At 44.4% G+C, this 16,038-nt stretch overlaps 1 protein-coding gene across 1 annotated transcript in view; it reads right to left on the minus strand.

Moving 5' to 3' along the window:
* Window positions 1-2,368, minus strand: part of EGLN3 (egl-9 family hypoxia inducible factor 3) — a 28,074-nt gene extending 25,706 nt beyond the window's left edge. The window contains exon 1 of the mRNA XM_072838227.1: window positions 1,627-2,368. Coding sequence (XP_072694328.1) covers window positions 1,627-1,983 — 357 coding nt within the window. The 5' untranslated portion in view covers window positions 1,984-2,368. The remainder of the gene's footprint in view (window positions 1-1,626) is intronic.
* Window positions 2,369-16,038: the final 13,670 nt, after the last annotated feature.

A 16,038-nucleotide genomic window follows, 5' to 3' on the forward strand; every position in this document is an offset into this window, starting at 1 on the left:
AGAACGTTGGGGGTAAAATTCTTAGCACCTGAGTTGCAATGAAACTTGCAAAACTGATAAGAAGCCATCTGCTCTTCCAGACTGAGGCAACAAGCACTTCTGTAACACTGAGGCTAGCCCTCCCCCCCCCCCGCCCCCCATTCCAGCCCCAGGAGGCAAGGTCATTCAGTGCAAAAACAAAACTAACCAAGACAAATGGCTTTCTAATCACTAAAATGATAAAAGAGTAAAACACTTCCATGTCAATCTTGTACAGAGTCCAGGCAGCTGAGTTTTCCCCAAATCAAAATAAAACTTAGAAAGCAGCATTTTCTCCCAAGATTTACTTTATTTGCGTCTGATTAACAAGTGCTTTCAGACATTCTATTCATGTCCTCCTGGCTTTGAAAGGCATATATTCGTGTGTTTCTCCTCTACTCTGTTCCCCCACTCCAATGGGTCCTTTCTACCCATTTTCAGTCTTTCACTTGCCCTTTACTAAAAGTATCCCCTCGGTCTATGAGACAAATGAGACAATAAAGGTATGTTTTATCAAAGGGTCGATCTAAACTGAGAAATGGTATAGATATTGTTAAAGATTGGTGCACCTTTCTTCTCATGCTAGCATGCCCTGCCTCCTCCTGTGCTAAAGTTTTCTACGGCTCTGGGTGCACCTTGACCAGTCTGCAATAAAAGTGCAAATCACTCGGAACTGCCACTGGAGAATGGCCGGGTTAGCATTTGTAGAAAAGGCTGAGTAGCTGGACTATCCCAAAGTAACATACACAGACCAACATCGTGGTACCACGGCTCCCATATTTCTGCCAATCTACCTGGAAACGTTTCCAAGATAAATTACCACCCAGGGAGTCACTTCTGGCTGTGGTGAACAAAAACAGGGTTTCTTTCCAGAGGTACCTGACTACACTCTCCCCATCACTTAACTGGTTGTTTTGGGTAGATTTCTCCACCAATGGATAGTTCGGAAAGGGAAGGTGGTGGCGTAGGGCTCAGCAGCAGGACAGATTTTGCTCAGCCAGGGAGCCCGTCTAGTAGTGTGCAACAAGCCAAGGGCAGCACCAAGCCAAGGGCAGCACTCAAAAGTGCAGACCAGCTTTACTCTCTCTCAGGTCAAACTTGGTCACATCTGCCAAACTCCACACACCAAATGTCACCCTGAAAAACATCACAACTGTCTCCAGAATTCTTTAAGAGGAATACCCTCTGAACACAGATGAGGTACAGTATTAGGGGACTTTTAAAGTGGACACATCTAATATCATGAATTCGCACGTGTCTCCCATCATACGCAATGTTTCCAATAACCTGTCCCTCATCTGGACCTTTGGGAACCTCCACGGATTAAAACCAGCCCAGAAAACCGCAGCTTGCCCGGTGTGTACCACCCACGAGACCCACTGTTTCAGTTAACAGAAGGTCATGGTAATCATACACCTGAGTCCCTCAGCACGGATTTTCGCTGGGAGGCGGGGTGGGGGAGGGGGACCCGGACTGACTTCTTGCTCGTCGGTTAAAAGCTAAAGTTCACTCGCAGCCCAGCGAAGGCAACAGACACGGGCTCCGAAGGTCCCCAGTCCCCGGGCGCTACGGCGGCGGCGGCGGCGGCGGGGAGCCCGCGCGTCCTACCTTGGACCTTTCCTTGACGTAGTATTTGCCCAGCCGGCTCCCGCAGTACAGGACGAGCCTGTCGATGAGCGACAGGAGGAAGCTGATGGCCTCGCAGCCCTCCTCGTTGCCCCCGATCCACGTGATCTGGTCGCCCCGCAGGTGCCGCTTAGAGACGCCGGCGCGCGGCCCCGCCAACTGGCCGTCCCGCAGGGCCCCGTTGCAGTGCAGCTGCTTGACGCGTTCCAGGACGCAGTCGCCCACCACCTCGCCGAGGAAGTTGTCCAGGTAGCAGAAGCCGACCTCGTGCAGACAGGGCACGATGTACTCCAGGGCGATTTTCTCCAGATCCAGCCTCATGATGTGTCCCAGGGGCATCTCGCCCTCAGAGCCAAGCTCGGGGATCCCCAGCGTGCACCGAGACCCGGAGCGACCTGCGCGCGCGCAGCCGAGGCGCGGGGAGCGCGGCCCGGGGTTCAGCTACCTGCGGCGGCCACGGTCCCCGAGCCACCGCCGCGCCAGGGAGAGGGGAAAGTTGTTCGAAACTCTGGGAGGCGGGATCCCTTCCCCTTCCGAGACCGGTGGGAGCTGCGCGGGGATCCACGACCTAGCGCCGGACTGGCCCAGCGAGGAGTCGGCGGGCCCCTTTTGGAGATGCGGAGCCGCCACTGGTGCCGCGGCGGCCCCAGGCGGGGAGAGGCGGAGGTCCAGCCCCGGAGCCGGCCGACTCGGCGCGTCACGGGCCCCGCCCCCGGCCCCGCCCCGGCCCCGCCCCGGCCCCGCCCCGGCCCCGGCCCGCCCCAGGCCGCGGCTCCGCCCCGCCCCCCGGCCCCGCCCCCGGCCCCCGCCCCGCCCCCGGCCCGGCGCCCACTCCCCGACTACCGCTGCCCGGCGCCAGCCTCGGTTGTTTGTGACTAAAGGACTGGAAAACATACGGAATTTTTAGAATGCTACCGATTTGCATATGTTTTGCATAAAAGCCCATAACAAACTTGAAGGATCCCAACTCTGAAAATGTAAATGAAATTAGCACAGTTTACTGCCACGGTCTGGGCTGGTCACCTCTTGAACAGAATAACAAACTCAGAAACAGATACGTGTGTTGAACAGTGATCCAGGTCTAGCTTTACCTGGTGCCTTGCCTTATTCCTCTTTCATCTGCTGTTTGACCCAGGTCAGGAGACTCAAGCCACTCAGAGAGTGGGATAAATCCAGTTTAAACGAAAATTAAACATTCCCCTAACCCTCGTGTCCCCACCCCCACCCCCCAAAGCCCTGTGTCCTCTCCCTGGGGGGGGGGGGGGGGGGACGGGAGAGAGGAGGAGGAGATGTGTACAATGAAGAAATGCTGGATATTATCTGATTGAACCCTGAAAATGCTGTATTTTGCTTCGCTGCATGTTTTCATCCACTTCTCTTTCAAGCTTCTTATTAAAATAGGATGTTCTGAACCTCTGCCTTCAGAATTAATCACATGCTCATGTAACAGCCATATAAGTATACCCCCCAAAAGACACACTAAATTCTAGTCTCCAATCTCACCTTTTCTCCAAGAAACTACACTTTACTCAGGAGGGATGGACACCACCTAAAAGACTTTTTTAGTTATTCAAAGGTAAGCTGATTGCTTTATGGGTTTTTCATTCCCTTTCCTACCAAACACCAGAGATTAGAATCAGGGGGAAAAGATTCCTAAATTGCATGCAAAGTCATTTCCATATTTTAAATTTTACATTACATTGCGTTCAGGTTCTTCATTTCAGTTGAACAAAGGAATGAACAAGTTTTACAGGTATCATGTATTTTGTACACAACCCTCCACAGCTTTTTCACTTTTATTCTCCTTCCAAAAGCCCTCTCCGCTCTGCATGCTAAGGGAGAGATATGAAAGGAAGAGACGAATGAAATCCAAGCCAAGAATAAAGAGTAGAATAGGAAAGGCGCTGCTGCTACATGATGGAAAGAAGCACTCAGGGACCCTTGGTGGAGAAAGAACCTGGGGGATGTTCAAGAGGGAGCAGTCAGTAAGAAACCTGTGGTGAAACTTCTGTTTTACTGAGAGGAGGTTCTCTGCCAGGATGGTGATTAGCTGGCACTGTTAGCATGACTTTTCAAGAGGAGCTGCACCAACTGGAGTAAAGACTTGGCCAGCCTCAAGGAGCTCTTGTCCGAATTTCTACAGCAGCTTTGTGATGACAGGAGCCCATCATCCTGGGACACCGCCCCCCCGCCCCCAGCCCCTGGCACCTAATATGTGCCTAATAAATAGTTACTTCGAAGCTGATGTGCAAACCTGAGCTATGGTTATCTCCGTGATGGTTTTGGACATGTCTGGACTTCTCTGAGAGGCTACCAGAAGGGTCTATTTGCTTGAGGATCTGAGGAACCTCCCCAAAGAGAAGCGCTGGAAGAGAGTCTGGCAGACCAGCCTGGTCCAGAACAAAACTGCAGAGGCCAGTGAAGGAAGCAGTTAGGCATTCTGCAGGGTTATTTGTCTCTTGACTTTGTCTCCCCATCCAGCCATGGGGAGCAGGAGACCTAAAGCGAAAGCTGAAGGACTGACTTCGTTTATGGCAAGGAGGGAAATGGAGATGCCATACCAAAAGGGGAGAAAGCCCTTATGCCACTTCTGCTTGTCCCCCCACATAGCCAGGAACTGCTCTGGCCCATTCAGTGATCTCCCCTTGGGGACATTACAGATAGTGGGGTAACCAGGAGAGATGTGGTCTGAAATGGCCTGAATAGCAGACTTGCTAGGCCATGACTTGCAGTATTTGCAGCTTTGGGGTCTGTTGTAAACCTTAGAAATAGATATCCCCGAATGAAAAAAGGAGGAAATGACAGATAATCCTCAGTAGCTGGCTGAAATTTTTCTAACTGAAAATTCTCTGTAGATACACCTGCCACTCGTAGGAATAATTCAGAGGGAATTTATAGAGGGCTGGAAATCTGCAGTAGCATGTGGGGAAAGTGGCAGTCAGCAAAATACAGAAAATTGTGTGTCCATCTCCCAGAATGAACATATTGACCCAGGACTTTAAATCCCAGGACTGGGCAAATTAGGCTTACTAGGCAAGTAATGTTTCAATAGTTTTAGAGGAGAGTTGCTACTGGTCTAGTAACTAGAGCAATAGTCTGTAAACAAGTTCTAGTGACTGACAGCCTTAAACCGTTCTAGATTATTTGGTTGCAAGACATGGGCAGTTTAGGAGGGTACTCAATCCCTTGCCACCCTTCCTGCTCAGCAAAGGCACTGATTAATCAGTCAAGGGCCCCCCCTCCACCCCACCCCCCCACTCCCCCCACTCCCCACCCCGATCCACTTGGAGCTGCCAACCATGCACTTGGCAAAGGAGCCTGAGACGCTGTGGCTGGCAGAAAGCACAGCGTGCGGTTACACAGAGGGGCACGGACAGGCTGGAGCCTAGTGTGCAAGCTCGGAGGCTGAACCTCAGAGTGGCAAACCCCAAGCCGAGTGTTAAAGTACATTTGTTTTTGTTATTTGTCCATTAATTGGTGGCATTATAATAATATTAAAATATTCTTCATATTAATAATCAAAACAAATTAATTTCCATGTCATTTAATTACAATAATATCGTCTTCTAGTGTACATCTGCAGGACAGATGTAGTCATTTTCAAGCATGTGGTTGAGTCAGGAAGAAAGAAGAATGTTGAATTTCTTTGCCTTAGAGTGTGAACTGAAAGGGATCCTAGTGGCCACTTTGTCCAACTTCCTTTCCCTACAGATGAGAAAACCAAGGCCCAGAGGGGTTGGACATCAGCTCTGAAGTAAGGAGTCTCTGGTAAGTGGGAGAGGAAGCCTGGAATGCCTCTGTCTTCTCAACTAGAACAAAGAGAACATTCACTCTCACCCTGCTCATTTTTAAATGAGGTAAAACTGACAAAACATAAAATTAGCTCATTTAGAGTGAACAATTCATTGGCATTTTGTACTTTCATATGAGTACAACTACCACCTTTCTCCAGTGCCAAAACCTTTTTCCCACTCCAAACGAAAGCCCTGTACCCACTAAACAGTTATTTCCCAATTCCCACCTCCCCCCAGCCCCTGACAACCACCCATCTGCTTTCAATCTGGATAGTCCCCATAAGTAGAAGCATAAGATATGTGATCTTTTGTGACTGACTTCTTTCACTTGGCATGTTTTCCACGTTCATCCATGTTGCACCATGTATCAGTATTATTTCCTTTTTCCGGCTGAATAATACTCCATTGTATGGATATACCACTTGTGTTTATCCATTCATAAGCCAGCAGACGTTTGGGTTGTATCCAGCTTTGGGTTATTTTGAGTAATGCTGTTACAAGTATCCATATGCAAGTATTTGAGTACCTGCTTTCTATTCTTTGGGGATATATATCCAGGAGTGGATTTGCTAGGTCATACAGTAATCCTGTGTTTAACTTTCTGAGGAACCACCAAATTATGATCCACAGTAGCTGCACATTTTACATTCCCACCAATAATAGGGGAAAGTGGAAGAGTCCTTTTATATCTCTTTTTGTTTCTTTTCTTTTTCTTTCTTTCTCTCTCTCTCTTTCTTTCTTTTTTTAAGAGAAGGAGAGAGAAGCAGAGGCAGGGGCAGAGGAAGAGAGAGAATCTTAGACACTTGATCTCACAACCCTGAGATCATGTCCTGATCAAGTGTCAGACACTTAACTGACTAAGCCACCCAGGTGCCCTCCTTTTTTATTTCTGATGAACACTGTCTACATTTCTTCTGCCTTCTCAGCGTTAGGCTGTGCCTGAGGTTCCCCCTCTCCTAGCTGCTACCCGAATACTCATCTCCTGTGTTTTTGCCATGCCACATTGAGGTCAATCACTACATTGAATAATTTTAATGTGGCCAAGGGCTATCTTATGTGTAACATTTACCACATTCCAGGCACTGTGCTAAAGTATTAACAAACCCTACTTCCATTAATTCTGATGACACCACCAAGGTACTATTATTATTATTATTCCACACTGTGAAGATGATGAAAAGGAGATGTAAGCTAAGGAACTTGTCCCAGTCACACAGTAACAGAGTATAACAACACTGGACAAAATCAGAGAGATTCCAATGTGGTAATATTAGGGGAAAAAATCATTTTGAACCATTTGCTTGGCATAGCAATATTTTTCCCTTAAATACTCTTTTTCATTATAACTCTTAATTATAACACTCTCACCTGCAATGACAATTTTAATGATTGGTTCCCGTACTGATATTTGGTGCATAAATTAGTCAAGTATAATAAGAGTAATCTTCCAAACGTCCAAACTACAAATTAGGATTTGCTCATTGCTCCATTACACCAATTATGGCCCAGTGTTTCCAGGAATCCCACATAAATCCAGTGATATAGTCTGTTAACAGCAGTCAAGTAGTCCTTCGTAATAAACCACACCTCAGTCTACTGGGTTGCATGGTTTACCCCTCAGGATACAGGAAGTGCATTTAATTTAAATAGAGCTGGTGAAACAAGAGGAGAGTTCCTGAAGGGAATTTATGCTACAGCTCACTGCAACGAATTGGGTTTAGAGAAAGATGCATATGATTATGTGCCATTCCCTATGAGTCATCCCATCCTACTCCTTTCCAGGTCTAGGGGGATGGCAAAGAAAGTGACTTTCTATATGGACTCTTTTCTTTCTTTCTTTCTTTCTTTCTTTCTTTCTTTCTTTCTTTCTTTCTTCCTTTCTTTCTTTCTTCTTTCTTTCTTTCTTATTTTTTTTTTAATAGAGGGGGATAGAAGCTGAGGGAGAATCTTAAGCAGGCTCCACACCCAGCACAGAGCCAGACACAGGCTTAATCTCACAACCCTGAGATCATGACCTGAGCTGAAATCAAGATGGAGCGTTAACCAACTGAGCCACCCAGGCGCTCTATATGGGTTCTTAATTGTTCTAACATATGGACAAGCTTAAACCTCTCTCATTTGCTCTTTGATAATTCAGGCCATGTGCAGATTCTGGGGTGTGAAATATCAGGAATCTTCATTAATATTTTCCAATTCAACTCCTGCGAAAGCTGAAAATATTTTAAAAGTATTTGCTCTTGCTAAAAACATGATACTGATCTTAAAAATACAGCAGGATCAGGTTTATATTAATATGGAGTATTTTAAAGAATTTTTATGCTTAATTTCATAGATCCTTTTCCAAAAGTGTTTTCATTCGTCAGAATTTCACATCTTAATGTATTATATTTTTAAAGATCTTTTTATTTTAGAGTAGTTTTAGATTTACAGGAAAGTTGTGCAGATTTATACAGGGTTCCAATATGCTCCATGCCCAGTTTCCTCTATATCTGATTTAATACAGATATAGCATATTGTCACAATTTATGAACCAATATCGATACTTTATTTTTAACAAAAGTCCTTATTGTATTCAGATTTCCTGTGTTTTTACTGAATGGCCTTTTTCTTTTCCGGGATCTTGTGGACTACACTGTGATATTTAAAGGGTGGGTAAGAATGAATAATGAATGCATGACAGGGAGGAAAGAAACAAACATCTTGTATTTTTATCAAACCCAATCTTCCTAAGTGATTTTCCCATTTTGTTGAGGACAGTATTTATTCTGTACGGTGGTTGAAATGAGTTCACAGTCTTTTCAGGAAAGTGTAGACCAAGACAGTCTTTTCATCCCTTGGGCTCCTGCAGAAACTTCCAGTAATTCCCCAGGATAAGAAGGAACGGATACCTACAGAACATGTCTTCTTCCCATCCTAACAACCCATTGTGGTGGCTGAGCCTTGGTGGCACCATTGAGAGACACTGTACAACCAGGGGTCTCTAGGATTCATGTCACTAATCCCTCCTCCCTCCTCCCTCTTCCAGCCTGACTATGAAAGGAGGAGGCGCCAAAGACTCCAGCGACCTGGGGCTCACTGTTCTAACAGACCTTGATTTTGTTCACATATTTACCTCCTGCCTAGCTCCAGAGAAGGAGACCAATTGGTCTAAGTCTCAAACTTTAGCATCCATCAGAATCACCTGTCAATCTTGCTAAAGCACAGATTACCGGGCCCACCCCCAGAATTTTTGATTCAGTAGCTCTGGATGGGGTCCAATAATTTGTATCTCTGACAGGTTCCCAGTAACTGCTTCTGCAGGTCGGGGTCACACTTTGAGATCCACTTTTCTAAGCCAATCGGTTCCTGACATTACCCTGGTAACCATTAGGCCAGTGGGTGAACAGGTGACCTTAACCAGCCAAATCCAGTGGTTCTCCTTCCTGGCTGTATATTAGACTCACTTGGGAGTTCCTAAAAACTACCTCCAGCCAGGGCCCACCCCAGACTAATAAATTAGTATTTCCAGCGATAAGGCCTAGTTATCCAGCAGTTTAAAGGTCAAAATAGCAAGTAAATAAATAATACATCATCATGACCATCACAAATTAATAAGCAATAAATTAATTTAAAAATCAATTAAAATGAAATAGCAATAAATAAATAATTAATAAAGCACTCATGATTTAAATGTGTAGCAGTATTGAGAACCCCTGGTCTGCTTAAACTGAAAAGAATTTCTAGTGGAGGGAGAGGTCTCTCTATTTTTCTTTATGCTGAATGTTGAGAAAAGCAACATGCAGCTCTGTGGCCCCTGGCAGCCATCTAGTCACCATGAAGGGAGCCAGTGTCAGGATGAATCCAACACGGAGGAAGGCAGAACACAGTGTTGAAAGAACTTGGGACCTTGGTGACATCACTGAGTGGCTTATCTTACTGTTCTGGGAATCTGTCCTACCTCTGGACTTCTAGTTATGTGAGAATGTGAGATAACGCATTTCCTCGTTTTAAAAACCAATTCAAGTCACGGTTTTCAGCTACTAGTGCTGAGAAACATTCTAACAGGTGACCCCAGAGAAATGGTCGTCCTGTCGCCATAACAAATAGCTTCTACTCTTAAAGACACCCTGGCTCGGTGTCACCCCTTCTGTACACTCCAAAGGACCTGCTTTCTTGTCAAAAATCTGACTCACGAAGACTAGACAGATGGGGCAGCAGTACAGTTCCGGTATAGTCTGTGGCTAAGCACCTCTCCCTTTCCAGACTGCACGTTTCCAGCTCTGAAATTGTGTTTTCTTCTCCCCGACAGAGGAAATGAACAGGATGAGGAAAGACCTGACATCTTACCTTCTGTAAAAATAATTAGTTTTATCTATCTACCTAAGCAAATAATCTCACAATAGTCAAATTGGAGGTTACAATTGTATGCTTCATGAACTGTTTTCTTAAATTGCAAATTTGTTTTCAGGCAATGATCCTTTTTTTATATTTATAATAAGAAAATGTTAGTCAAACATAAATATTCAACACTGGGAGCTAGTTGGAACAAAGTAAATGTCCAACAAATGTCTATTGCATAAATTTAGTACCATAGGTTACAAAACTGAATGTAGAGTAAGAATCCCTTTTGGAGAGAGAAAAGAAGAGAGAGACTGAGACCAAGATGTTATTAATAATTATTTATAAGTGGGAATATGAAAGTTTTTTTATGTCCTATTGTTTGTCTGCAGTTTCTAATTTTTCTTTAATGGGCACATATCGGTTTTGTAAAAACAAAGAAATATATCTGTATAAAGGATATGGGATTGTTTTTCCTACATTCTAATTCTTCCATGTGCTGGTCATTGGCTTGTCAGTGCCAAGTACCAATCCTGTCATTCTGTGCAGTGCTCTGTTGGAGGTGGCTGGAATCCTGTGAATTGCATTTCCCAGACTCCCTTGCCAGCTGGCCAAGTGAGACGCTGCCAGTGGGAAGCATTGGTGGGAAACTGGATGAAATGATGGAGAGACACCCTCCCCTTTGTTAAAAGCTTCTGGCAGTGGCTGTGGCAGTGACCAGCAGCTAAGGGCTCCGGTAGCCTTCAGCAGTTCCAGCAACAGCATCCGTGGTTGGGGCAGTGGCCAGTTCCAACAGCATCAGCAGCTTCCCAGAGTCACACACCATCACCACCTCCCTTTTCCCCTCCAGCATTAGGACTGGTCCTGACTTCCTGCAGATGCTTACCTCCAGGTTACCACACCTTCCCTTTTTTGTTCCTCTAATCCAGCATTTGTAACTGACTGCTCAAGTTGAATTCCTTCTGTTTGAAATACCTAGAAAGATTTCTGTTTTCCCAATTGGACATGGATCGATATGACTGTGTACTCTCAGTTCCTGCATCAGATTCACCGACAACTCCTTTACTGCCAATCTGTAACTCCAACTCTCCTCTGCTCCCTGTCTCCATTGCCATAACCAGTCCAGACCACCATCATGTCTCTACAGCCTTCTCTCATGTCTTCCTTCTTTTACACTTTGCCCTACAACCATCCATTCTCTACATAGAAGCTAGAGAAATCTTCCTTAGACATAAGCAAGATGGCGTCATTCCCCTTTGTGAAACCCCTGCCTTTAAAAGTCCAAATTCATGACCATGGCCTACAAAGCCCCAGTGACTAAGTCATCATTGTGCCTTGTCTTCTCCACTTACTGTGATCCAGTCACACTTTTCTTTCAGTTCTTGAAACAAGTGAAGCTCTTTCCTACCTCGTGATACTGCATATGTGGTATCTTCCCCTTGGGATACATTCTTCCCTACCCTACATAAGGTAGCTTCTTCTTATCATTTCCTATATTTTATTTCTTCAAAAAGGCCTTCTTTATCACCCTTAACAGATGTGGGCTTTGCCCATCTCGGTTCCTTGTGTATTTCCTTTAATAGTGCCTATCAAAACTTGACTTTTCTTTTTTTTTTTTTGGTGTGTTTTACCTCTATTTCTCCCAGAAGTCTGAAGGCAGGGACATGTTCACCATGCTATCTGACACAGATCAGATGTTTGCGATCCACTGAATGAGCGTGCTGCATATTTAAGTGTGTTTCTAAATTCATGAGTGGAACTCAAGGAAATCTGATTTTCTCAATAATTTTTTCATTGTTGGGTGTTTACATTATCTTTCTGTAGAGAATAAGCCAAAAGTTAATACAAATCTAAAAAGCAGAAAGAAAACAAGTAAACATTTTGGAAAGTAGACCAAACTGACAGAAGATAATAAGGAGCTAAACAACTTTCCCATAATGTAGTTTCAAAACATTCAACCAAATCTGATTTGGTCCAAATTCTTCTGTTGACAAATATAGTTTTGCCTAAACTGATTTAAGCTCAGTTATCCAGCCTGACTTCTGAGTCTCTTTTAAGGCTACATGAAGGTCAAGCAGAGAATTTCACTTAGGATCACATCTCATTCTTCAAATACTTTTAGCTCTTACATCCTTCAGCCAGACATTCATTCATTGAATCAGTTAGTCAGTCAACAAATATTTTCTTGCATGCTTTCCCTGTGCCACACACTGCACTAGGGGCAGGCTACAGAGGTAAACAAGAAAGACAGGATTCCTGGGTTTTGGAGGCCTACATGCAAAAGGAGACAGACAGTCAACAAGGAAGCCCATAAGTAAAGCACGATAATTTCACCTGGTGATTAAGTGCTCTGGGAAAATACAACAGCAGAATGTGATATGCAGTGGAGGGGCGTCCTCAAGTTACTGGTCAGAGAAATCTTCCCCTAAGAAGGCCACATCAGCAAGGCTGCACTAAGACTGGAACATATCAAAATTATGGTGTTTTTCTCTCCTTACCATCCCCCCACTTAATTAAAAATTTAAAAAGCCAACTGAGGCTTAAAATAAGTGTGAAGAAGGTCAACAAAGCTCTGATCACCCTACCCCCCACCTCAATGACAACTACTTAATACGTTTGTAGAAATATCTAATTTTTCTTTTTAAGATTTTTTAAATTTATTCAAGAGAGACACAGTGAGAGAGGCAGAGACATAGGCAGAGGGAGAAGCAGGACCGCACGATCATGACCTGAGCCAATGGCAGACGCTCAACCACTGAGCCACCCAGGAGTCCCCACTGGGGAAAATATCTAAAATCAAATTCATTCCAAAATACTTTCTCATTTTTAGGGCTTTTTTTTTTTTTTTTTCTGAGTCTCCAAGTATACTCTTCATCTGTTTCCCGAGTCATCTAGCACTTAGAGTCATCTTTGCACAAATCTGAAGAGAAAGTATTCCAGGAAGAAGGGAGAGCGAATGCAAAGACTCTGACTGAGAACTTGGTATGTACAGCCTGGGGGCCCGATGCAGTTTTACTGGAACATGGCCTTACCCATTCTTTGTATATCATCTGTGTCAACTTCCACACTTGCGTGACAGTCACCAAGAGGAACTATCTCCTTTAACTTTGTTCCTTCCCTTAGGCGACTTGTCTGTCTCCCGCAGGCATAGCCCACCACCCTGGACAACAGCACAACAGCTGCCCTGTCAGCCAAAACCTAAAATACTGAGTGGCCCACTGTACACAGAAGTTTGCTGCTCCGTGGATTTTATTTTATTTTATTTTATTTTATTTTATTTTATTTTATTTTATTTATGTATGAAATTAGATCAAGAGCTGGTGAATTTTCAGCTGTGGAGGGAGCGTGATTTCATTTTCCCTTTTTAAAAGGTGACTTCGGCAGCTGGGTGGAGAATGTGGGGGGAGGCCCGGGCATGGCGGAATCAGGCAGGTAGAGGCTCTGGCAGGAGTTGTGGTGAGTCCCCGGTGCTTGGACTGGCATGGGACCAGTAGGTGTCAAGTCTCCCAACAACATGGGCTTATTTTTCTCTCCAAAGGGCTCATATCCATGTATCCTTCCTGCTGTCTAGCTCTTATCAGTAGAAAAAGATGCCTTTTGAATCGCCCCATTTGGTTAGTCATTTTATCTGAGAGGCCTCTGATGTACTTCTGGAATGGAGATGGACTTCTGGAATGGAGGCCCATTCCAGACCTTCACAGGAACCTCTGGAACACTGGTATCCCAATCTAGTTCCCAGATGCCTTGGGAGTCCCCCGGGCCCCTGCCAGCGGCCCAGGCTATAGGAAACACAAGTACGGATGTGGCTGTCACTCCCTAGCTTCTCTCGGTGACAAGCTGCTGAGAACCATGGGAGGCTAATGCCAGAGTTCTGGTGCTGTGTCCCCCTCTCTGGTCCTTATCACAGGGCAGAGTCTTCTGGAGCTCTGCTGATGTGCCTACCTTCATGGGCTTCCCGGCTCAAGAGCCGAGACTTTATTCAAAACAGGCCTGTGCCTCTTCAGTGTGATCCCCACCAAAGTGGCCTCTTTTCTCTAACTGGAGAACTGAGTCAGCCACTTGGCTGGTGGCTGTCTCAGCCCACTCTGTATCTGCTTTCTTCTGAGTGTTGGCTCCTACTGGCAAGGGAAGGGGAGCGGGCTGTGGGTTTTTGACAAAACTTCCTGGACCGATTGAGAGTAACTGGTTTCGGCCACATCTCATTTGTTCCCTCTCAATTGCATTCAGGTTCCATTCAATTTTTAAAGACTTTTATTTATTAATTTTGAGAGAGAGTGGGCACATGTGCATGGGCAGGTAGGAGCAGAGGGAGAGGGAGAGAGAATCTCCAGCAGACTCCCCGCTGAGCGCAGAGTACCATGCGGAACTCCATCCCAAGACCCTAAGATCATGACCTGAGCTGAAATCAGGAGTCAGACACTTAACCAGAGGAGCCACCCAGGCACCCCAATTCCATTTTTAAAACATAAATTGCTTTTCTCAAATATTGTAGATTTGAGTTGGAATCTTTAGTTTGGGGACTGCCTGAAGATGTCTTTGTTTTATAAATCTGAATGCAACTCAGATGAACACAGAGCCTAGGCGGTACCACAAAATAATATTTAAAACCAAAAAAAAGAAACCTTTATAGAGTGTTTTTAGTTCATTTTATTCATGAAAAGAAAGGAAGGGAAGGAAGGAGGGAGGAGGAAAATCTAGGAATATAAATGGAATCATGTCTTACTAAATACGGTGGAGTTACTCCTGAGTGCTCCTTCATTTTTCAAAGTTCTGTGCCTCATTCCCTTTTTTAAAAAATGTGGTTAAAAAAAAAAAAAAAGCCCACATAACTTCACTTCTTGATTTATGAGACCATAATCTTTCCTGCCAATATGGTTTACTCCCCATGCTCCTCAAAATCTCTCCAAACCTTCCCAGCAGCAGCACGTGTTTGAAAACCGGCAAAAAGGAAACAAAGAGAAAGTGAATACCCAGGTGATTTTTAAAAGATAAGAACTGTTTAAAGGCTGCTTGCTTATAAGAAGACTTAGTGGCTTAGAGAATGATCTGGGAACTTCAGCATATTGCCTTTTTTTTTTTTTTTTTTTTTTTTTTTTAATAAACATGAGGTGAATGGTAGCTGTGTTTCAAGTTAGAGGTCAGAAAATCCGAGAGAGGAAACAATTCTGGAGTTTGCATGGCTGGTCCACCTTCTTCAGGCACCTTAAGGACCCAGAGAACTAGGCTTGACAAAGGCCGTCTGGACTTTAGCTGCAAGGTTAGTCTTCATCTGACAGTGAAAGTGGTTTTAGAGCTTTAAAGGAGAAGAGGAAGAAAGGGTGGCTATGCAGGATTGGGGAATTGTGGGCTGAACACAGGGTAGTAGTGCATTTCAAAGAGGGAAGCATACCAGAATCACCTGTAAATTTTTTTTCAAACTGGATCATTTTGATCCAACCCTCTCCGCCATGCCCTCCAACCCCACATCCCTCCATACCCTCCTCTTCCACCTTATACTGTAGAACGAACTTCTGTTACCCACAGGATTGTGTCTGTCTCCAAGTGCATTGGGGCCAGGGGTATATCCAGATTTTGTGGGGCTTGAAGCTGATAGAATTTTAGGGGCTCTCTTTTTAAAAAAACAAAGTAGCAGATATAAAATGTCTGTAAGCTAATATGAAATGCACTTAGAGCACTACAGAGCCACAAACAGATCTGCCTCATTCTTTTTAATAACTGCATACTATTTTATTGTATGAATGCACTATAATTTACTTATCCATTCCCATATTGATAGATTCATATATTGTTTCCAGCTTCTTGCTATTATATAAAACAATGCCATGAGTACTTTTGTACATACATTAATTCCTACATTCAGGAACATATCTGTAGGGCAAATTTCCAGAACTAAAATCACTGGGTGAAAGGTACATTTGTGCATATCAATTTTGATAAATATTATGAAATTACCTTTATAAAAATTGTTCCAGCATACACTGTTAACAGTAGGAAATGGGGGTACCTGTTTCTCATACCCTTGCTGGTAATACTATTATTTATTTATCTTTGCCAATGTGACATATGAAAAATTGTATCTCTCTCTCTCTTCTCTTTTAAGCCTGGGGGCCCGATGCAGTTTTACTGGAACATGGCCTTACCCATTCTTTGTATATCATCTGTGTCAACTTCCACACTTGCGTGACAGTCACCAAGAGGTGACTAAATAAATAAATAAATAAAATCCACGGCCCCCTGGGGGGGGGGGTGCTTTTTCATATATTTGAGCAGCATATGTGGGTTG

The sequence above is a fragment of the Canis lupus genome, chromosome 9 (genome assembly GCF_048164855.1).
Source record: "Canis lupus baileyi chromosome 9, mCanLup2.hap1, whole genome shotgun sequence".
Taxonomy (NCBI): domain Eukaryota; kingdom Metazoa; phylum Chordata; class Mammalia; order Carnivora; family Canidae; genus Canis; species Canis lupus.